Genomic DNA, 23,789 nt, shown 5'->3' on the forward strand with positions numbered 1-23,789 from the left:
TAGACTTCATATTGAAAATTGTTGGTAAATAAAGCATAATATTCAAAATGATTTTACAATAACCCCCTTTCTAAAAAAGGAATACCCTACTGTTCAGTATTATTAGCCCGCTGGCAGTTAAAAGACCACAGGAAACCGTATATATACTCTTGAAACACAGAGTGGCTCAGAGCAACCAAAACTACTGGAAAACAAAAGGGATCTCTCTCTCTGTCTGTGTGTGTGTGTGTGTCTCTCTCTCTCTCTCTCTCTCTTTGTCTTTCTTTTGGGCTATTTGTTCAGAGCAGCAGCACAGGAACTCGTGTGATGCAGTTTGATTTAAAAGGGATCAAAGCATTCGTTCATACCAAGGCTGCCAATGGGAGAACTATCAAAGCTGCAAGCAGACATGCACACATTTCCAGCTGACACACACAGACACACACACACAGGCGCTGTCTGTACACCCTGCAGGGCAGCTCACAAGAGCAGACCCGGCATCAGAATTAAGGCAAAAAAGGCTAATCTATCTGGTCCTGTGGTACTTTCTTTCATGTCGTTGTAGGAATATTTGCTTGATGGGATGCTCTGATTCCCTATGTGCGCTGGATGCTTACATATCCGACTATTTGTTTGTGTGTGAATGAAACTGGCTGGTGTTTGAAGTGTGCCATGCAGGTTCTGTATTAGATTCATGCATTTTGAATGAAGGTCTCCCTGTATTTCTTTCGGCCCCTCCCTCTCTCACCCGTCAACGTTTTTTCCCTCTCCCGCTCTCTCATTCCGTATCTCTACTCCCCTCTTTCCTCTGCACTCGTCTTGAGCTGGGATCATTTTTCACGCCACCAAACAGCCGCAGGACACACATCTTCACACTCTGCTTCTGTTTACTTCGACGCTTTGTGGAACATGCACATCTCGGGCAAATTGGTTGCAGCAAACGCGTTTTCCCAGCCTGCCAACCAGCGTGAGGGAGTGTGTTTCCCCAACTAGCTCTAAGTCTGTTGTTGATGCACTAATGGTAAAAAATTTGATTGCTTGTACCTGCAGGAGAGGAAATCCCCCCCCCCCCCCCCCCGCTGTCACTGCCTCACAAACCTGCGGGCAAATATTTGCATGCATGCAACACAACATGTAGGGCAAAGGGACGGCTGCAAAAAGCATCTTCAAACATCTACAGACGCAGGGACACGTAGTATCAGGAAGCAGGAAGAGCACGACGACGGAATGAAACAAACACAAAGACAGATGAAAACACAAATGCACAAATAAGAGAGAGAAGTGCCGACCAAACGCATATTTTGGGAAGCTCATCGTGCACGCTAATCCCTTTATCGACACCTCCACATGGCACGCACAGAGCACGTCGCCCTCATGCTGCATTTGCTGTGGATGTTCGGGGGAATGGTGTTGAGGCTCTATGGCAGCAGTCAAGTGCTGTTTGTTGTTTGGCTTCCTTCACTGTCCATATTTACATCCTTTATGTTTCCTCCTTGAAGACTGATTTAACAGCATCCATCACTTACGTTCCTCCCTGCAGCTTGCTACATTGCAATGCCTATCCTTACGATTAGCTTTCCGGCGTTTACATTTTCAACATTCGTGCGAGTGCAGCAGTCACAGTAAGGGGACATCTTAAGCTCTGCCACATAAATTAACGTCCAGTTGTGTTCTGCACCACACAGAAACCTTCTTGAAGTCTGTATTAAATTGAGTATTGTTTACATTTATGTTTGCTAGTCCTTCTCGCCGGGCTTTGTTGCTGGATTGAAGCATACCGTGTGGCATGTGACCGCCACCTGTCGATCATCAGAATAGTGTTTACCGTGTCCAGACCTTTATATCCCTGTTACATATCTAAACTCCATAAACATATACAACAACACAAATACAGTATATGAATTCATTGCGTACGCATTGTGAAGTGCATGTTGTAAGTTTCCTGTTATGTTGTATCGATACAATCACACAAATCAAAGTCACAACTGCAATCCAACTGGGTCAGACGTTGTACAACAATGCATCATAGTCTGAGCTGATTGTGGTCAACATAAATGCATTAGCAATGTGCAAAGCAACAAACACTGCAAATAGGCTGTTGGGTCGCTGGGGACATTTTGATCTTGGCAAGATGAGTCCGTGATTTAGTTATTCTGTCCTTGTGCACTGGTGAACAAAAAAACAAAGCAACAGAATTGTATAATAAATGATTTATTTGATGGAGAAAATGGAGGGCAAGTTTCCCTCAACGATGGTCATTAGTTAAGTTGAATTATCTATCAGTTATATAGCTTGTCAGACAACAGAAGACATTTTCATTTACGTGTCACTTCCACTGCCTTGTCTTGTCCATCCGGCGCCAAATGTCAGGTAGATGTTGTGGCCTTTTCTAAAAAAAGTCTGAATGGAGCAATAAACAACCAGAGGCCATTTCTGTCCCAGATTAAGCCAACGATGCTTAAATGTCTGAAAAAACATTTTCAGTAACTGCAAAAAGAGAGGCACGTCTATACGCCTCCACCTTCCAACCTGCATATCCGTGGCTTCATGGCTTCAATTACTCAGTGTGGCGGCATTAATAATGCAGCGGCCCTCTGGCCTGCAGAGCAATGGACGCCTGTGTGTGTGCATCATGACAATAAAGGGAGAGGGCAATTTTTTTTTTTTGAATGATCAAATAAGCAGGGCAGCAATGCAGCTGTGTGAATCATGCATTCCACGCGACACGTAACCCAACGTGATCTCTGCACAGCTCTCATTACTACCCACATATTTTACATTTAATAGTGTTGAATGATAAACCGTCCCCATGGGAAAGTAGCTTTAAGACCAAAAATGTGTCCGCTCACACCTCGGTGGGTTTGTGAGCCGCACTGTAAGTCACGCCGGTTAGATGTGACTGTCACAGGGGCGGTCGGTTGACGAATGGCGCTGTATTCTGTCTCTATGGCGTCCATCTTCGTATGCAATCTGTTACCCTCGCTCCTACTTCACACCATCGCCCTTCTGCGACATGCAGTTCTCATGAGATCTCCAGTCTGACTATACGGGACCTGACCGTGCATGACCACAGTGTTACAGTCCGACATGCTTCATTTACATCAAGCACAAACAGCAGCCCTTTAAATTCTTTTGATTTATAACACCATCATAGAAACCAATTCGACGGAATCACTTCAAGCACACACTGTTGCTGACCTTTTAAAAGTGTGTCACATTTTTCTCCTGAATGTCAAAGACTCTTTGCTGCTGTGAACAATCTTGCCAGATATTATAAGATAGATACCGGGTTTTTGATCGGATGAAAAGACTGAGAGATGTGACAGATAAGTAAAAAAAAAAGGCATGGTTACAAATGTCCAAGATGGAAAAAACAAATGCCAAAAGTAGCTATCAATGTTATTTCAGACCGAAGTAAAAGGCAGAAGGAGATTTATCCTCTTCCTTTGCAGAGCCATTCCCCTCTCGATCCCCCATCCGTCTTTGTCACAGCAAAATCAGGGATGGCACAGAGAAAAAACACCCCGCTGTAAATGGGGAAAGGACGGATGTGTGTGTGAGAGAGAGAAGTTGAATGTGTGTATCTGACTGAGTATGTGCATACATCTGCCGCGTGTGGTGTGTGTGCGCTTGTGGGTTTGTTTGTCATCCGTGTGCCGAGCATCAATGATTCATCGCCATCCGTCTCCCACGCCCCGTGTACCAGACTGAGCCGGCCGAGCGTTGTTCGCTCTTTACCAACGCGCGTGCGTGTGTGTGTGTGTGTGTGTGTGTGGCTCAAGTCGGGGTCGCGTTGGCCTGCAGCCTGACAAAAACTGCCCCGAAGAAGACGTGATGTCAAAGGTCAGATGGCGGTAGTAAGAAAATATCCGAGCAGTGCGATAACCTGCCAATGCCAAAGATGCCAATGAAGCGACGAAGACATTATCCCTCACTGGTTCCCCAACATTTGAATGCAGCCAATTTAAATGGTATCAAAAAAAAGGTCACAGGGATTGTTGCAGTTTTCAAGCTGTCTGTTTCTCTTTCAAATGATGTCAGGGAGCGGCGGGAAAGTGTAAAACTTAGATGTGCCCACGTGAATAAACAACTCAATTTGCTCACAAATTTCAAGGAAGCTTCATGACCGCTGATAGAAAAACTAAAGACCCGTAACTCATCATGAAGGAAGCGCTTCAACACTTTTACACCAGCAGCATTCACCACTTTGTGAGAGAGAGAGAGAGAGAGAGAGAGAGAGAGAGAAGTCAGAACGCCGATAGCGAGAGACAAATTATGGCTGAACCATGACCTTCAAGCTGAACCTGCCAGCCTGTGGCTCCAATAAGCGGGCCGAGCAGCTGGAGGCCAGTCAGTTAGGCTGCAGGCACCCGGGTGGAGGTGACGGAGGCTCACCTCCAGGGTGTCGGAGCAGCGCCTGCCCAGGAGGAGAAGCTTCTTGAGCTCTCCACCAGATGTGAGACGGGGACCAAAGACAAGACCACCACAAGTCTTTGAGGTGGGAATGAACGGAGCTTGAGACTGGAGCTCGGTGAGCTTTTGAGGGAACAAAAGAGATTAGCCCATTAGCAGCGACTTGAAGCAGAGAAAAAGTTTCACGCTGAAATGGCAAAAGAGGATCGAGGCGGTGGCAGAATCCCATCCGTTAGGAGACGAGGCGCAGTCTTTCAACTGTACTTTTGTTTGTTGCAAATACTGTATATTCTCAAAACGTACATGAGAGACTTTTTTTCCAGCTGTTGTTTTCCTCCAGTTATTCAAAAAGAAATCACATATGCTTTCCCTGCATATTTGCATTCTCAACATCAATTTGCAGGGAGTTGAGGGGGGGGGGGGGGGGTGCATTCAGAACGTCAGACGGCAGATATACAGTGAGACTAGCCAACGAAGACAGAGATGTTGTGAGAAAAGGTTCCCGGCAATTTCTGTTTTTTTGGTTGGTGTTGTGCGACTGACTTGATGGGGAGCTGCTCCCGGGATGAGGGCAGCCACAGGCTTGTTTGAGAAGCACGCCAGTCAAGGCGCCCTAATTGGTGGATGTGCAGTGAACTGGCTGACTTTATCGGCCTGTTTTTCGGCTGCGTTTCCTCTAAAGAAATTCACTTAGGAGAGTGGAGGATGTGGCCTGAGGTCCCTGAAACACAGGGGGAATTTAAAGAAGAAAAAATAAATACATGAGCACAAACTCGAATGTAAAATGCTGGTTGGAGCTTTTTAAATTAAATTCTTTATCATAAAAATTATGATAATTAATAATATCCTTGTTTCATAGATTGTATGGTAGATGATTAATGTTGGGAGCTTCTGTAAGCCGTCCCGTACCCATAGTGCCCTTTTCCTCTGAGGCTTATCAGACGCACGCACGCAAACATTCAACTCAAACACTTTACAGAGGACCGCTAAATATGGGCTACCTGCTTCCCCTTATTCCCCACTAAACATTGATTGTGTATTGTATTGTAATGTACTACAACAATGGTGACTCTACTTTGAAAAGAGATACCTAAAAATAGATCCCATGTAATAAATGCCCCCATATGCCTCCATGATGCAGTCAAAGCAATGATCTTTTTTCTTAGCGCGCTCATTGTGCCATTCCCTCCTCCTTTGATTGTACATCACTTCCCCCCCTCTGGCCGCTCCTTCCCCTCCGTTGCTCCTCTCCTCAGTCTCACAGGTGACAGCAGCACGTGTAGTCTGGTGCTGTCGGGCTGGTTTCCTCTGCTCCCTAACAGGCTGATAATAGTGACACTTCAGCACATTGGACTCTGGCAGCATCAAGATGCAATTCTAATGCTGCAATTTTTTTTTTGCTTTTTTCAAAGGGATTTGTGGACAATGTCTGGGGTTTAAATCACGTTACTGACTTTTAGGACTCCAATCCAATGCTCTCATATTCGACAGAGTGTATCTATAGCTGACGCCTGCCAGTTCAGATGGCTGATGCTGTGATAACCGTGTGAATGCAACAGCAACATGCTTACTTTTAGGGACGCCTGCCAGCCTGTATGTGGTGCAAGAAAAATATTAATAATCCTTAAAAAAGCTTTCCTGCACATTTGTGTAATCTCCTAAATCCTGTTATTTCAGCCTATTCTTTTTTCCCTGTACGAGGTGTTAAGAGGATAAAACCTGCAAAACGTCAGTGAGGCCACCTGACTTAAGAGATTTAATTACCATCGTGGGCTTTATAGATTTCATTTGTAGAAGACATTTAACAAATTCATTTTGTTTAGAGAAATTTGCACGAGATTTCATTTCGTTATCATAGTGTCTCTGCGTGATTCCTTGGATAAAGGATGCAGGGAGTAGCAGTTTTCCTTATCTGCACAGAATAGCCAGCTTGGGCGAGGCTTGAGTGGTGGAAAGCGTAACCGCAGTCTATATTCTGTCGGTAGATTTTCCACATTGCTGGGCTGCTGCAGAGCTTTGCCTCTCTGCGCGCTCCCCTTAAAATCCCATGTGGTGCTCTGACTGGGCAGAAGCAGGAGGCGGAGAGCGGATTTTCTCACTTTGCCGTGTGCTCTATATACAGCAAATCAGGGGTATATTTAAATAAACTGCAGATTGGGAAAACCTCCTGGTGCAACATCTCATTTCATTGAGAGCGTGATTTGGACTGTGGGGTGTTTCAAAGAGACCTACATGCGATATCTATTTGAACAGACCTCGCTGCTAAAATGACACTCAAATACAATTATATTATGTTCTGTAGAGAGTAACACAATAGAAATTGCGGCTTGTTAATTCAGACTGACCACTTTAGACCTATGGACAAAGAGTGAATACACCCTGTGTGGTGGACTTATGAAGAAACAGCCGGCTGCTGCACAGGTGGGGAGAAATGGGGGGAGAAGAAGATGGAGCGAGAGGGGGAGAGTAGTTGACAGCTTTGGGTCACTTTGGGTCAGGAAAGAAGCCAGCTGGAGGAGGAGGGAATGGCGGAGGAGTAAATTGCCTCACCGTTTCCTGCAGCTGTGATGCTCCTACATTTAGACTTTTTAAAGCCACAGGTAAGCGATGCTGAATGCAGCGGCAGCCGCCCAGGTCAAGTGCTGTGCAAGTGTTACAGAAATGCAAGGGTGCCAACTTAAACCGCTGTGTGTCATGCAAAAGTGTCTCCAGTCGAGTTTTCCAGCCTCTTGGGTTAAAATGGAAAAATAGAAACGCGTAGAACGTACGTCTATGGCCATAAGTAGAACGTATGGCCATAAGAGCACACGGCCTCTCTCAAATGAAAACCACTTGTCTTATTTTAAGTCATCTAAACCAACGCCGTGCACCATTTGCATGTGTCACATACACGACGAGAAGGTATACAGTAAATGGTGGTAAAAGAGAAGAGACACAAAAAAGTATGCAGGATGAGGTGTTTTTTAATATTCAACCCTTTTCTGTCTGTCTGAATGTCAATCACAGAGGTGCAAGCAGGTGATCAGCATTCCAGCCGCTTCCTGCAAAGGTTACGTACAGGACCACGGCTGCGAGAGTTGTTTTCCTGCCCGTTGCTAAACTGATGCTGTTTCTAATTCTACCAACAGGTTAGAATGTCTGTCTCCAGGTTTACTGAAAATCTCATGTGCTTTTCAGCAGTTAACCGCTGAGTGAGGGTGAATGAGGGAATCTTGATCCAAATGGTGGTAATGTTAGTTAGTGTTATGTCTAGAGTCCCAATAATTCTTATTCTGATGAATGTGAACAGATATTAACATTCAAATCCCACATAAAAAAAAACATTTCTCATGACAAATCCTTCCTCCTTCAGTTTCTTTTTTTTTTAAAGACTCCGCAACTCGCAGGCGTTTGCTTCCTGAACATCAGGCACTTAGAGCTGAGAACAATGACACTTTGTCTTGTTTTCTTCTAATAGCAACAGTCACTGCAAGTCTTCAAAAGACTCTATTTAATGTTCTGTTAAAGTCAACCCCATTCGTCTTTCTTCTCCCTCAGCTCCCCTCTCTACAGCAGCCTCAACAGAAGCTGAACTAATTCATTAGAAGGCTTGGAAAGTCAATTATGCTAATGCTTTCCTTTGCCAGGGGAGGTGGAAACTCTGCAAAGCCAGATACTTTTTATTCCACATCTACATAATGTCTTCTATATTTTATTTAGACCCATATTAAATGTGCAAATTGATCTGGTGACGTATGGAGAAAAGAGTAGAGGATGAGGAAGGAGGAAGGAGGTTTCAGGGGTCAGGCTGAGGCAACGTGATGATGGAGCGAGGGTAAACCCAGCGGCAGGAGACCATCGACAGGAATCCTTCTCACTTATTCATGGCACAGTCGAGCATCAGGGAATCTCCCGGCCTCATTATGAAATGTGCCTTGCGAAAGCTCACGCAGCAGTGCGGCTCTTGCTTGAAAGCCTTTGCTTATCCACTACACTCTCCTCCTCCCGTCCTTTGTATCGTTTTCACATCGGATCAGGGAAGCAATGTCATGCTTCATTCATCGAAGACGCCTCTCCCACTGGCCTAAATCCCTCTTCTCTGAAAAGGAAAAGCTGGGCTATTTTCAAGTTTTTGTAGCTGGCATAGAAGGGGAGCAGATGCTTGAGCTGACATTTGCATTTACTTTTAATTTAATATGCTAAAATAAACATTTCTCTGGACACTTTACACTGCTGCACAAAACGCAAGGATTGCATTGAGTTCCATTTAATCCACATTAAAACCAAACACGTATAAGTTAAAAACGGCTCAAACATTCTCTGCAGCGTGAACCAAAGATGTGGAGTATTCTTCGGGAAGGGAGGCGTAAACCTCTCTGCAGTCCAACCATCGCTCCTTGTGGCTCCGGCTCGTTTCACACCGCAGGTGGAATCTGTTTGTATTTCTGCCTCCCATCCGCTTGGACTCGCTCTTTCTAGATGCATTCCTGTGCCTTCTTCTCCCTCTGGCCCAGAGGGAGAAGAAGGCACAGAGCCCTCTTCACTGGAGCTCGGCCACCACCATTAGAATAACTAGACTGGGATGACCCGCGGCATGAAATGAAGAAGCTGACAAGCTCCATTGAGCAGCCCAGCTGATGGAGGCAGAGGGGGAATAAATCCACTGAGAAAAGAGGAAGAGAGGGGACGAAGGAGGGAGGTTGAGAAGCATGGCGGGAGGGAGCGAGGGGGGCAGGTGGAATTCGGTGTAGCAGCCCATGCTGCCTCAGGGGCCATCGGGATCCCTTCATTAGCTCGGCTATTTTCACCCTCTTCATTTTACATTGAACACAAGCACCAACTTGCATGTGGGATTAACTTTAACGTAAACCACAGTGTCCGTGCTCATCGTAACGGAGGGACGGTTCAAACGGGTGGTGCTAACTGACGTGGTTGTGAAGAGGCTTTTAGTTTTGGTGCACAAAATGTCCATGATGATACACACAGATGATACACACACTCCTACCTCTCAAAGGTTTCTCTCATCAATAAAGTAGCGGATCATTAAAAAAAAAAACGTGTTGACGTTCAAAGCATCTTTTAAAAAGAAGTGAGAGCAAACTGTGTACATGGGAATGAATAGCGCGTACATAAATTGTGTGTGGTTTTGTCTCTTTACCCAGTAAATCTGTCCATGTGTTGTTTGTTTTGCCTCTCCTTTGTGTGTGAGACGGTGGTGTGAAAAAAAGCAGAAGCAGAGCAGGAGGCACCGCGGGATTAAACGCAAAGTTGGCCGAGATTCACGCAATCCGGCGCAACGCCGGCGCAGAGGGAGAGCGCTTTTCAGAGGGCTTTTCATAACCCTCTGCGTTTAGAATTACTGATTACATAATCGTCTGCTGTGTCCTGAGGTCTGACTGGGAGGCCAACCAGCCGTTGTACGTGGAATGAGGAAAAGCCTGGAAAATATCATGACCTCACATCTGAAAACCTATGTATTAAAAAAAAGACTTTTCATATATTTAATACAGCCTCCACACACACACACACACAGAGAGAGAGAGAACTCAATAAAGGATTTGTTTCAAATCTAAGAGAGATTTAAATATTGTACTCAAACACAAACCATAACAAATAATTATACAAAACCTCCATTTCCGATTTACCTTTATTCTTACTTTACTTTTATTCTTAAAATCTCCTTCTCTATTAATTTAAACGGTCTGGTCTTATCTTTACTTTAATAATGAAAGACACCCAACATAACCAGATTTTAATAGAAGTCTGGCTTGAAGTCACAGTTTTAATCCTGGTGTTATTAAAATGAGATCAGATTCCCGCCCGTCTCTTTGCAATCTGTTCGTTTTGACTTAAAATCACGTTTTCTTTCTTCCCTCCTCCCCTCCTCCCTTCTCTCTTGCAGGGTTTTGAGGACACAGTCTCTTGAATGGTATTACAACAACGTGAAGAGTCGCTTCAAGAGGTTCGGCAGCGCCAAGGTTTTGAAGACCCTGTATAGAAAGCACATTATAGAGAGAGGAGCGCTCTCTGACCTCCCAGGTAACGTCATCCTCTCCCTTACCTTCTAATCAGCCATGCATGATTCTTTTTGCTGTTCTTTCTCCATCTTTCAATCGTGATCGTGTGCATCCTTTTGATTTAAGAGCAGCCTTCTGTCCCCGTGCAATGTTGTGTCACGTTGTGTGAAGCGCCAGTTTTGGCCAGAGACGTATTGTAACTTCCTCGAAGCGATTTGGGGCACATGGTTCGTGGTACATACAAACCCATATCTCGGTTATGTTCATGGTGGCCTTTTGTTAAGGGGAAACTGGTGTTTGTACCTCTCTTTATCCTTGCAATTTAATCCTAATGACATTTACGTGAGGAAACCGCAGTCTCCCACGGCCGCGGTTTAGTCGAGAACACACTCCTGTGATCTTGGATTTGAGAGGATGGCGCCGCCGGTATGCGTGTGTGTGTGTGTGCAGGTGTGTGTGTGTGTGTGTGTGTCAGTGATGACGGTGACAGTGATGTCCCGCCAGTTAAGCCCCGCTCGGGCCCTCGGGCCACTTTAACGCCCTTAGCGAATTGTTCATGAGGAGGGCGGCAGCAGGGCAGCAGGGCAGCTTTTCATCAGGCCTCCCGAGCTCCAGATAACATTGTTTTGACCCGACTGTAACGCGATCGGTCTGCCTCTGCTGCGGACTACGGGGCATTATGTCAAAGCCCGGTTACATGGGATTAAATGGATGGAGGGAGCGCGGAGGGGGCACATCAGGTCAGATTGGGGGTCAGGTTCAGAAGTGGAGGAGGTTGAGATGAGGGGATGTTAAGGAATACAGCATGAGCGCAACTTTTTGCAAACAGCTCGTGAAATCTGTCATGTTTTTATGGGATAAAGTTGATAGATTTGGCTCTCTGGAAATCTAAAAATACGCTCGTCAGATTACAAGTATTTATCCTAATAACATTTGTATGTTCGTTTCGCGTCCGTGTTGGCCCAAGAATGAACTTTTCTAAGCAGGCAGCATTGGAAAACAGGAAAACACAACACGTGAATAATAATATAATTGAAAGGGAAGATGTTGCAGAAGTTAATAAAATGGTCAAGTGATAAAAGCCACTGAGAAAGTAAGGTAAAGATAATCATTGAATAAGGTGTTTTTATAGTTACACTCTGAGTTATAGTCTGCAGTGCAATAAAGCCAAAATTAAAGGAACTAAATACGTTATTGGCTAAATTCAGATCAACATTTTCATTTTGTTTACTCGGTTTTACTAACATGACAGAATTGGACTCTCCTCTCCTCTCTTACATCATCTGGGATGGACGAGGAAGGATTAAGCAACACGGCTGCTGGTCTCCCAGCTCGCATGAGCCCAACAGATTAAACTGCTTCCAATTCTCAAATACTCACAAAAGCCGCTCCCACTAACTGGCCAGCTGACATGCCATATGATTATGGACATACTGTGATCTGAAATATGATTGGGTTTAGATTTATTTATTTAAAAAGTGCCTTTTAAAACCTCTTTTGCAGAATATAACTGGACAGACATGTCAGACAAGACATCTATGATTTCAATTTAACAGAATTTAATGACATTTTACTGTGGCAAGTAAATCAGCACTACATTGCAAAGAATCTATTAGATAAAGATATTGCTCATTAAAACAGTAATGTTGCAGCATCTCGCTTGATTTACTTTGCTCCGAAAAAAGAGAGTCTTTGTTATGCAGCTTGGAAGCTCTGCTAGAGTCATAACTCTCGCATATAGAAAACCATTAGATAACCATATGCGAACTGCATAGGCGCCCTCCATGCGTGTGCCAGCAAAGCTGATTTCTTTTATCATCACCAGGCGGCCTGTTCTCGTTAAATCACTTCTGTTCGAGTGCGAAGCGGCAGCTGATGCGACGGTGGGCGAGGGAGATCCGCGGCTGTTAAACGTCTATCACGTGCCGGATGGGAACGCGGGGAGGGATTTGGACTGTTGTGTCGTCTCCGGGGGAAGGCAGGAATGCTCCTGGGTGACCAGTCACAGATATCAAATGTCAGTGACCACTTACAGTCCCGTGAAGGGGAAGAAATAACACATCAGAGAAGAAGAGATTTGAATGCAATCATCCAACCATTACGTTTGTTTGCTTAAGCGGCTGAAATTCCCACTTCGCTAAACCTTTTCAAGTATACCTCAGTAGGTGGTACCTACTCCATTAATAATTAATGCCTTGACGCCTGTAGAGGATGAAATGAAGTGGTTGTAGTTACTCTACATGCATTAATGAAGCACTGTAGCACTAAACACTCTTAGTCTTTAGTGCGCTAAATGCTACGTGTCAACAAACTGAAGTTTGGATTCTACGCTGGTGCAGCTTTATAGTTTTGTGGTAAAAGGTTAAAGAAATAAAACGCTTTTCAAACGATTCTGATACGTTAATATTTGCAGAGATTGAACAAATGGGATGTCGTGTGATTATCTGCAGTGAGCTTTAGAGGTGCATGTATGCATATTTTGTCACCTGTGACTGAGTTGGAGCCAGCTGTTTCCCCTTTTTACGGTGCTATGCTAAGCTAAATTGTAGCCAACTTTATATTTACCGAGTGGTGTTTGTCTCAATTTAGAGAAGCCGCTTGCTGTAGAACCAGTACAAACACTTCTGACTCGTCCCTCATACCGCCCACCATCTGAAAATCAACCCCGACAAGACTGAACTACTTCTCTTTCCCGGAAAAGATTTGCTTACCCAGGACCTGACAGTCAACTTTGGAAACTCTGTGCTAACGCCCACTTTGCGCCGAAATGGTGGAACGAGCTCTCTGAAGACACCAGGACCGCAGAGAGCCTTCACATCTTCCGCCGCAAACTAAAGACACACCTCTTCAGACTCTACCTCGACTGAAGACTAACAAATTGTAGCACTTAAATTGTACTTGTAACGTCACTCATCTATAGCAAATTGTAAATTGGCTTCAAAGTTCAAATCATGGAGGTGGAAATTGCACTTTCTTGTTTCTTGTTCTCCTGAGTTTGTACCCTATGGTTGAATGCACTTATTGTACGTCGCTTTGGATAAAAGCGTCCGCTAAATGACATGTAATGTAATACTCCTTTGCATACTTCAAATATTGATAACGACTGGGCTATATTTCACTACATGTCTCCATCAAAGTGTGGGTTTAGTTCATCCTCCAATGGTATACCATCATAAAACCCTCCATCGATGGAGCAATGTAATCTCCACTATGACGCATCACAAGCAGGAATCATCCCTTTAAATGTATTTTTCGACACTTAAATCTCCTCCATTTGAATGGGGGATTACTGCGGTGCCACTTTTCTCCTGCCTTTTTGTGTTTGCTGTCACTTCTCTCCAAATTATTGTGAGAGGCTTCCAGTTATATGACAGTAACCTCGAGAAAGGCTCAAACATATTATCACCTTCAAACACGCTGTTCTCTGTGCTACGAGAGAGATAGAGAGGAGAAGCAGAGTCTTTTGAAGCTTTCTGCGGCTGCTGTTGTCTTTTCAGTAGGATGACAAAGGAGGAGACGGTGTCCTTGTGAATGTAGGATCGAGTCTCAACGACTGGAAGCAGCTCTGCACTCGATAACCTCGCAAGACAACCAAGTTTTTTATTGTATGATTACATTTGTATAATTAGAAAAGGAGTACTTCACCACTGCAGGTTTTTTTCCCTCTTCTCTGATGTGCCAGTGATTTTGTCCTCTGCAGGTTTCATTATTGCACACGCGACTGCTTCTCAGTGCACTGACACTCATGTTAGTCACATCATCGCTTAACTCAATATTTTTCATCTTTCACCTCTCAAACCGTTTTGAACTCTACTCATTCATACTGTATTTAATCTTGATAATGTACTAAAAAAACATCTCAACTTTCAACATTGAACTATAGTGCAGCAGGTTAGTTGTGGCCAATTTATCGGCTCCGTGACCTTGTTTCTTCAGCTCCTCTGCGTGAACAGACACACTGACCTCTTGACCTCTATAGAGTTTACTCATCGAAAGCTTTAGAAGAAAACTATACAGCAATGTGATTCAAGTTCAGCGTCACTTTTTCTCCACATTTCTGTTGCATGTGTTCGTTGAGCAGGAAGCTGTGTGACACACACGGTGCCGTCAGCTGGCCTGCACTCGTGGACTAATGTGTTTCAAATGGGATGTACTGAAAACTTTAGCAGCTACAACTGATTTTGTCTGCAAAGCCTTTGTTCAGAATCACTTCATCTTCATCCTCCGCAGGAGTACTTTGCATCTTTTGGGGTATATGTGAGGTCATGTACAGAGTGCATTTAATATCAGAAACAGCTATTGTTTTATGCTAACATTGGTTCTATTTTTAACCAAACGCGGTATACATCCCACGTATCTTCATGTGCTGCAAGCAGAAGAGCCAGTCCGACATTTTTCTCTCATTAATTAGCTCTTTGCTATGTTCTGGTTTTTATGTTTCTCTTTCATGCGGTGGCTTGTTTTGGGTTGATATATAGTTTTTCCTTTTCCATTGCTGCAGGCTGCGTTCTGGGTGGTTTGTCTGCAGCATTGTTCTTGCCTAGGTTGATGCTCCAGATTAGAATGATTATGCCGAGGCGCAGTCGCCCGCAGGTGACAGTATTTTCACTATGAACATGCAAAAATGAAATAATGAAATAATAAAAGCTATTGCTCATTACTAAAAAACATTTTTGCTCCTTCATTTCTCATTCCACCTCCATGATTTGAACTTTGAAGTCTGTGCCGGCCCTGGGACCAATTATATTCTCAACACACACACACACACACACACACACACACACACATCCTTGTAAATGCTGCAAGCACAACTTGGAAGAACTATATTATGGATTTAAAATAAATCCCCTTTTCAACGGTGGGTAGTTTCATCCTAAAACATCCTATTGTCATTTTATGGCAGATTCAATTAGCATCGGCATCATCTCACGGCGAGTGAAACGATCATCTCACAATCCAAAGAAACAAATCCATTGTTTGTTTACCCCTCACTATCTCCCCTGCCCCGATGTGAACAGACATCTTGTCAGTTGAGCCTTTGTTCTGAGGACGTTGTTTATGTGCGCTGGCAGATGTCGCGTTGTAATTGAAAGTAAACCGTCTGGACTCTCCCTCCTCCTCCTCCTCCTCCTCCTCCTCCTCCTCCTCCTCCTCCTCCTCCTGCTGCTGCTGTTGGCACTTCAGGAACGTTAGCTCTAAGTGGAACTTTACTGGCTCATTTATTTCTACAGTCGTTTGTTAGTTCCCTCTGCTTCTCCATATATTCTCTCTTAATGACCCTGTATTTAACCCGACTTGATCCTGGCATCGAATGTGCAGTTTGGAAAAGGATTCTATTTTTTTGTTTGCATTAAGTGGTCCAATAACACCACATGTTTCAGCTCAATGTTATTTGGTCTAATAGTTAAGCTCTTATAATGTTTAGTTGAGATCGTTACTTGAATTTTCTTTAGTCTGCTGGGTTTCACATATTTTAGAGACAAAGAGCTGCAAGGAATATTTTTAAATCAATAGGATTATCTTAAATAATTCTCTCTAGCTCACAATATTTATCCACTTTATTTGAGTGTCATATTGTGTCTAACTAAACGTTAACTAAACTAAATAAATCCCACGTGCACACTCCCTCAGACACCCTTGAAGATACAGACCACGGCTGTTGCCATGCCAATATCGAGCCACTTCCTCCTCCTCAGCCCTGAATGGCGGAACGGCCTGTGGTGAGGGACTGAGGTGAGACGACAATCATGGAGAGAAAACACACAAGTTGGAAGTGAGGAGGACAGTTTTGGACTGAGACACGACTTTTAGTAAAGTATCTCAATACTTACCATCACTTGTCACACACATTTAATATTTCAGACACCTCTTTTGAATTTATATTCACAGTTGAGTCTCTGCTGGCCTCGGTCAGCAATGCAGCCTTGGCCGTCAGATAATGTGGTGAAAAAGCCAAATATCTCTGGAATCCAGTCGTCTTACCACTGCGTCCAGCAAAAGGAATTGAACCGAAAGAGCTAACAAAATTATATTCAGTACGTTTTCCAGCTGACCGACATTCTGCTTGCATCCGTGTGACTGGCAGGTGACACTGTTTTCTCATGGATGGCCACTTTGCTGACAGGGCTGTTGTGACAAGAGGCTGACGTAGAAATGTAATCGGTGAGCTGGATGAATGCGATGAATTCACCTGATAAGGATCCTCGGGAACTTTTTTATTTTGCACATTTGTGTGTGTGTGTGTGTGTGTCTTGTGTGCGGCTCACTTTCTCTGACAGCGTTCCCTTTGTGTCTTCATTGTCCTGAGCCGCTGCAGGTAATTTCCCCACCTATTGTCACCTCGCACACTCCCAGGAACCATAATTCAGCTCTAACCAAGCGGCAACAGCACGGCTCTGTCGAACAGACTGAAACAACTCCGGGAAGTGAAGGACGGGTGGAGCGTGTAATGGTTTTGGGAGTTGTTACACGGTGCTCTGCGACTGGGAGGTGTGAGGCCTGTGAATGGAGGTGCAGGAATGGAGGGTGGTACCAAGCGACTGCTTAGGGGAGTGAGGGGGGGGTGGATGTCGCCCGCGGGTAGAAAGTTTGCAGCGTGCCACTGCAAGTAACGTGAGAGTGTGTGACTGCTGGCTCACAGGCAGTGCGCTCCGACTTTGCTTTGACGAGCAGCGGTCCGTCTCGCAGTGAAGCTGGAAGGGTGGAACATGTTTGACAGCTGGCTGTGTTACTGCTGCTGTCAAGGGAGGGGGGGAAAGAAAATGCCGGCTTCTTGGATTTGGATGTTGTTGTTTTTCGCCTGACTTGATACATTCATATGTTGGGCGCATTAAACCCCTGAAGTAATTCTATTAATTTATGGAAAACATACGTATTTTAGTAGGTGCACGCTTGCGGGAATCCTCTATAATGCATCTAATTGTGGCGTAGAAGAGCGATTGCTCTGTACTCCTGACGGTGTTACTGTGTGGCAGAGATGGGTGAGCGGCTCTGGCTGCTTGTAGGCCGACTCACACCAAACCCCCCCGACCTCCCCCAAGGGGCATCGACTCCGTCTGTGCATTCAGCCAAAGGCTGCTGCCTGTCCAACGGAGGAGCAGCAGGACCACGTTGGCTACGGACAGGAGTCAAGGAGTGTGGTTGTGTTTTGTCAGCAGGAAGGGCCGTAGTTTTGGAACGAGGCCTTTGGGACGGGCTTGGTTTTGGTTCTGGCTCTGGCTCTGGTTTACAGGTGGAAAAGGTAGGGACCAGAGGCAGAACCCGAGCCAGGGTGCTCTTATTTTTTCAATCTGGAGCCGCCGTGTTTAAGACGCGCTGTGGTCAGGGGATGAAACTGAAACATGTTCCTGCAGTGTGTGCAGTTAAGATGACTTACTGCACTCGTTCAAGTGTTATATTCAACCTTGGTTGTCGGGCAAAACCCTCCACTGCCTGCTCTGTCTGACAGTATGTCCCCCTAATGAGCTGCACGTGCATTTACGCCCTTCATTTTAACAGCTGCACCATGAGCAGGCACACGATTAATGCAAACCACAAGAGAGCTGTCTAACAGGAGGTAATGGGCCACTAAGGGAATATGGGGTTTTTTTGAAGGCGGAGATACGGCAAACCGCTACACCTTCCATGGGATTTCACAGCTCTGTAATTTGACCTGTCTCAGAATTATGAAAACAAATGTTTCACTTTGGATGACATTAACATCCCTTTGCTGTGACTTTGCTGAGTTTGTTTTAAAAAGACATAGAAATCTAGCAATAACTCACACGAGACCTGGCCTGAAAGATCTATAAAGAAAACAACAGACTGCACAGTGACGCCCATGTGCACAGTGTGTATATGAGGCAGAGGGAATTATCATTGTCTTTCAACTGTCATGTTATTTCTTATCCTGTTTTTTTAATGCACAATAGGGAAAGGCAGCAAAGAACCAAACCATAAACTTGACAAAATGGCGTTGTGAATGTAGTTGACAAGAGCACAAAAAGGGGTTTGTTTGGCAGCATCGTGCACACCTACTTTTATTGTGGCAACAGTGTAGAAGAATATGCAGTTACATTATCCCGGTACGATATGGGCTGAATAGTTCATTTCTGTGACAGCCGTCAGTTGGAAGGCTTTCATCCTCTTCCCCCCCCCCCGTCTTTAGAAAGCAGCGTTCACGAGGGAAGCAACGACAACGATGGCAGCATCTGTGGCAGCGACTCCGCCTTCTACAAACAGAGTGAAGGTGAGCAGACAGAGTTTCTGTGATGGTGCAGACGGGAACTTTCAGCTCCAATTACAGAAAAATCTGCTGTATTTTTTCCACTTCATTTCTTGCCTGCTGTGTTTGCCAAATTTTTTTTTTCCCTTTCTCCCTGATTCAATTTTCTTAAAAGGTTGACGTGTTGCCTTAACGTTTAGAGAACATTCTGCAAAGGGCACGTGTCGAGAGGGTGGGGGGGGGGGGGGGCTGGATGCAAAATCAGTGCTGCACAACACTTACGTCAATTGCAATTGCAATTTGATCATTAAACTACACAAATATTAAAACACATACACATAGACTCAGACGAACATAAAACTACGGTACACAAGATACACATTACACGCCTCGAACAAATGATGCACACTGATTTAGACCCGCAATGACACGTGCCATTTAATAAAAATGAAAACAACCACATTAGCCTCAATCTAATGATAAAGCTTTTAGTTTGTTTGCTAGTAGTAATGAGTTGTTCAGATAATGGCAGCGTGTGTGCAGAATCTCTGTTTCCATTCAGCTTTGCTCAAATGGACAGTTAGCGCTACATTGCATTGTTTTCTTATGAATTGCTTTATAAAATAAACGCACCCAAGATTTCAACTGTTGTTTTTTCGAAGGGATGCTCGGGATACATTAGTGTAAAACGCAAAGGTCCTCCATCATTTTAGCATTGCACTTCTATCACACTGTCCATCACAATGGCCAAAAATAGTATAAAAATATACGCAGCGGAACAGGAGAAACCTGCCGCCTACAATACCCACAATGCACCTCCACCAGGTTAAATATCTCCGACGTGTTTGTGTGGGACTCATGTGTTTGCCATCAGGACACAGCATGGCAGAGACGCTCACGGTCGCCCTGCGCGTCGCTGAGGAGGCGATAGAGGAGGCCATCATTAAGGCAGAGGAGTTCAGCGACAGCTTGGTGAGACACCCGACTGTTTCTGCTCGCTTTCTCCCCCCTCCTCCCCTCTCTTCCCCTTCCCCGCTTTCTCTGTCATGGGCTGTTGCTTCTCTCCTCTCCTCACCAGCGGGATGCAGCCGCGTTTTTTGTCTGCACAGACTTTTATACATATGTGTGCATGCGTGTGTGTGTGTGTGTGTGTGTGTGTGTGTGTGTGTGTGTGTGTGTGTGTGTGTCCATGCGTGCAGGAGAAGCAGAATGAGGCTCGGTATCTGCAGGACCACAAAGAAGAGCTCATAGAGGAACTTGCCACGACAATTGTACAAAAAGTAGGTTGAGTAAGTTTTTATCTGCTTTGTTTAGTTTCCCCTTGTGTGTAAATGTTTAGTTGATCTCATTCAAAAGTAAATAAGAACTAGAAAACGAAAATATAAAGCGTTGGTTGACCATTAAGCCGTTAAAGGTTGTAGGATGCCGGTGCATAATAATAATGACAATTCTGTATTATTGGTTTTAAAGTTTCATTATAGAAGATTAATAGGCAAAGATGCACGTGACTGCATTTTCCCTTTTGCCTTTTTCAATTGTTTATATTATTTCTATTTAAATAAAGACAGCTTTCTCACTCATTGTAATTTCTCTCTCCTCCCTCTCTGCCTCCTCAGATCATCCAGAGGAGGAAGCGTTCGGAGATGCAGACGGAGTATGACTCTGTCTGGCCTCAGACTCATTCCCTGATCCAGCCCAGCGACCTCCCCTCTCCGTCTCAGCCTCAAGCTTCTTCTGTAGGACCACAGGACCCCAACAAAACCTCCTACTCTCTCTGGGTCGGTCTCTTCCACCACTCAAGCTCTTAAAAAGAGCAAAAAAAAGAACCGAATACCACGCATATCTGTTTAAGTCAATAACGATAACGAATGTCGCTGGAAAGTGTAAAAGCAAAATGCTGTCGGTGGAAATTACATGTATCCTAGGTGTGGAGATTGTATTTCTTTTACATTTACAGTAAATGTAAATACTGCAGTAATAAGTGTTAATACTTTGTTTTGGCGGGAAAAGTGAAATTTTGAGCCATTGCACTTAAAAATGAATAGAACTTCATAGTATTTTAATTGTTAATGTTAACCAGGGAAGGTCAAACCAGGGCCGGATTCCATTGGTCAAAAAACTGCCCTATTTCCTAGTCACGCAGCATACAGTAAACTCTTCCTCCGTCTGTGTTCCACTGGGTGGACCGGCCGCCCTCTTTGACACGCTTAAAAAGATCTCTGTAAGCATTTAGTATCACATGTGTGTGGAGACGAAGGGTGCTCATTAGTATATTGGTGTGGATCTTGTACTGAAAGCCAGTGGTTTGAGTCGCATGAAATGTGCCACGTTTAAATCTTATATGAAGTCAGAATATTTGCAGTATTAATGTGCTCCCTAAAATACGCCATGATGTGTAATAAAAATGGATTCATGGGGCACACATGAACATTAAAGCTAATTTAGAGGAATGCCTGGAGTAAAAGGTTTGAGAAAATGACACCATGCGTCATTACTAAGGTTACAAGAACACAAAGAAAGAGCACAAACAGTAACACGTATCTGCTATGTACGCGCACCTGGTGGTGGTTTGAGCTCCTGGTAGGCAGGGAATTTGTCGTCGTCCCGGGAGAGCTGAAAGCATCAAAGCTGCGCTCCCGTGACGTCGCCGTTCAGTTTCCCGCCGTTTCAGTCGGAGAAGATCAAAGTCCCGCGAAGTACGAGGGACCCCCCCCCACCCACCTCTCCTCCCCCCAAGCTGCTCGGCACCCGCCACGGGACGGGCTCCGTTCATCAAACACACTCACTCAGACTCCATGCACGCAGAGGCACACCCAAATCCGTACTGCCTCAGAATCGGGTCTTTGGGTAATGTCAACGGTGCATCCGAGCCACTGTAAGAACTGGTGTTCAGGTTCTTTTTAATAATCTGTCCGCTGCCAAAACCTTTTGCTGCTTTTATTCTTAGCAGAGCAGTGACTGCATCTATATCATTGTGACATTTAAAGTTATTCAAATGTATATCCCAAAACATGATTCTTGTCAAATCCGACACTAATCTAATCAGAAAACGTAATCCTAAACTCAAATGAATCGCTGGCCAAGGAGAGGACTTGTAATTGCTTTTTTTCTCTCTCTCGATGACAAAGAGATTTTAGGATCATGTGAAAACACACACACACACACACACACACACAGAAGGGGGACTTGAAGCTCTCTGCTGCCTCCCTTGTTATTTAGTTGTTTTCTAGCTCCATCTGCTGATGAGATTCCTGACTCACAGCCCCAGTTTACCAGAATTGACCGGAAGTGCACAAGCCAGAAACAAGTGTTCTCCTTTTTTATTATGCATCCATCCATCCATCGTCAAACCGCACAGGGTCGGGGGGGGGGCTGGAGTCTTTTGTATTATATAATTACAATATATGAAAATCATTCAGAATATGTGACGGTTTTTGGCTGATGTGCTGTTAACCTTTAACCTCTCTGAAGAACCTGCTCATTCTCAGGTAAACAATGGCCCAAAGTTCAGAAGACATTCTAGTTTCCCAAGCTCTCCAAAATCTTCGTCATTTAATTTCCTTTCAGAAATAATATGATTTTCACTTATTGTGGAGTCAGCAGAGGTGTATGTGAGTCCGCGAGTGCAAATGTTTCATATTTAATTACTTTTTTACTTTTGATGCGTGTGCTTCCAGCGGTCACGCTCAGCGTTCTCCCTCACCAGCGACGACTCCCCGGATAAGGGTCCGGAGGAGGAAGGGGCGACGGCGGGCGGCGGCGGCGGCTTGCAGGAGTACGCTCCTCTGAAGAGGGAGGCCAAGGCGGCGTCTCTACCCACCTGGAAGAGTGTCGACCGCCTGGACAACTCCAGTAAACAGCACACTCACACACTCTGTTTCCTTTGAGTCCTCCTTTTCTCCTGGGGAAGATGACATTTGTGTCCTGTCGGATGCCTCGATTGAAGCAGTTGCTGCTAATAGCTTCATGATGCTGGGCGGAATAGTTGGAATAAATCGCTTTTACATGCATACAACTCGCTTGCTGCTACAATGGAAATTTCTAAAGTAATTAAACTCATGCCCATCTAAAAAATCACCCGAAATAATGACTCTTTAATACAACTTCTAAAAGACATTTTAACCTTATTAAGTGGTACTTTAAAGTTTTCCGTTTTGCTGCTCTGATGGAAGTCAAGGTCACAGATCCTTTCCAAAATGTCCCTCTGGACTTCTCACACCTTCTGTGTCTTCGTGTTGTCCAGGTGCGTCCTCAGTGCTCCAGAGCCCAGACGGTAACTGGATCGCTCTGCACAGCTCCCAGCTGTCTCGGCCCAGCCTGCTGACCAAGAGGAAGAGCCTGGTGTTCAGCGTGTTGGAAAAGGAGTCGGGCGTGGCGTCCGCTTACGACGGGATGGGATCGGACTCGGAGGAGAACGACGCGGGCGGCTGGGGCGCCGCGCTGCGACAGTTCCGGCGCAGGCTGTCCGACGACACTTACTACACGGACTCGCAGCACGACCCGGAGTGGACGTACACCCAGCACCTTCCCGTCACCTCGCCGTCCTCCGGCCAGTACACCAACACGGAGACTCTCAACTCGGACTCGGAGGCCTCGTCGGTGCCGTCGGCGTGTTCCCGCAAACCGCCGCACAACCTGCTGAGGCGGAAAGGGCCGCCGGACGCACACCTGCACCCGCATCACCAGCCGCTCTACCACCAGCACCAACACCAGAACGTCTCTCCGTACCCACTGCACTCTGAGGCACTGGACGTCAACTTTAACCCCAAGGTCAGAAACCTTTGTCTTGCGTGTTGTATTGTTAGATGTCTCATATACTGCAGTGGAGTAAGAGGCACATTATTATTTACCATCAATGTTTTCAATTGGAAGTATAGCGTGGATCGTACAACTACCTCATAACTAAGTACTTGCCTGTTCCCAGGTCATGGGAGACAGCAGCGAGGCTGAGGAGAGGCAGAGCGATCCGGTCAGAAGATCGCGGCGACGCAGGAAAAGCAAGAGAGAGTCGACGGCAGAGCAGAGCAAAGCTGGAGGCCAGAGCTACCCAGAGTCCATCTACCCACTAGTGCAGGTACCCCCCCCCCCCCTGCAGTTGTAGGTTAGGTTAGTGTTAGTTACCGACTTTAAATTCCCCCCTGTGAGAAATTTAGAGTTGAATATTTTCCCCCCAGGGTCTCTTTTCAGCAATTTGTTTG

General features: G+C 45.1%; 1 protein-coding gene across 2 annotated transcripts in view; it reads left to right on the plus strand.

Annotated features, from left to right (window-relative positions):
* myripb (myosin VIIA and Rab interacting protein b) overlaps positions 1 to 23,789 on the plus strand; it is a 73,385-nt gene that overhangs the window by 40,012 nt on the left and 9,584 nt on the right. For both annotated transcript variants that reach the window (XM_078096565.1, XM_078096566.1), the window contains exons 4-11: positions 10,274 to 10,410; positions 18,535 to 18,615; positions 19,466 to 19,563; positions 19,791 to 19,871; positions 20,208 to 20,369; positions 22,269 to 22,443; positions 22,835 to 23,361; positions 23,516 to 23,665. In XM_078096565.1, coding sequence (XP_077952691.1) covers positions 10,274 to 10,410; positions 18,535 to 18,615; positions 19,466 to 19,563; positions 19,791 to 19,871; positions 20,208 to 20,369; positions 22,269 to 22,443; positions 22,835 to 23,361; positions 23,516 to 23,665 — 1,411 coding nt within the window. The remainder of the gene's footprint in view (positions 1 to 10,273; positions 10,411 to 18,534; positions 18,616 to 19,465; positions 19,564 to 19,790; positions 19,872 to 20,207; positions 20,370 to 22,268; positions 22,444 to 22,834; positions 23,362 to 23,515; positions 23,666 to 23,789) is intronic.

Source organism: Gasterosteus aculeatus, chromosome 21, assembly GCF_964276395.1.
Source record: "Gasterosteus aculeatus chromosome 21, fGasAcu3.hap1.1, whole genome shotgun sequence".
Lineage (NCBI taxonomy): Eukaryota > Metazoa > Chordata > Actinopteri > Perciformes > Gasterosteidae > Gasterosteus > Gasterosteus aculeatus.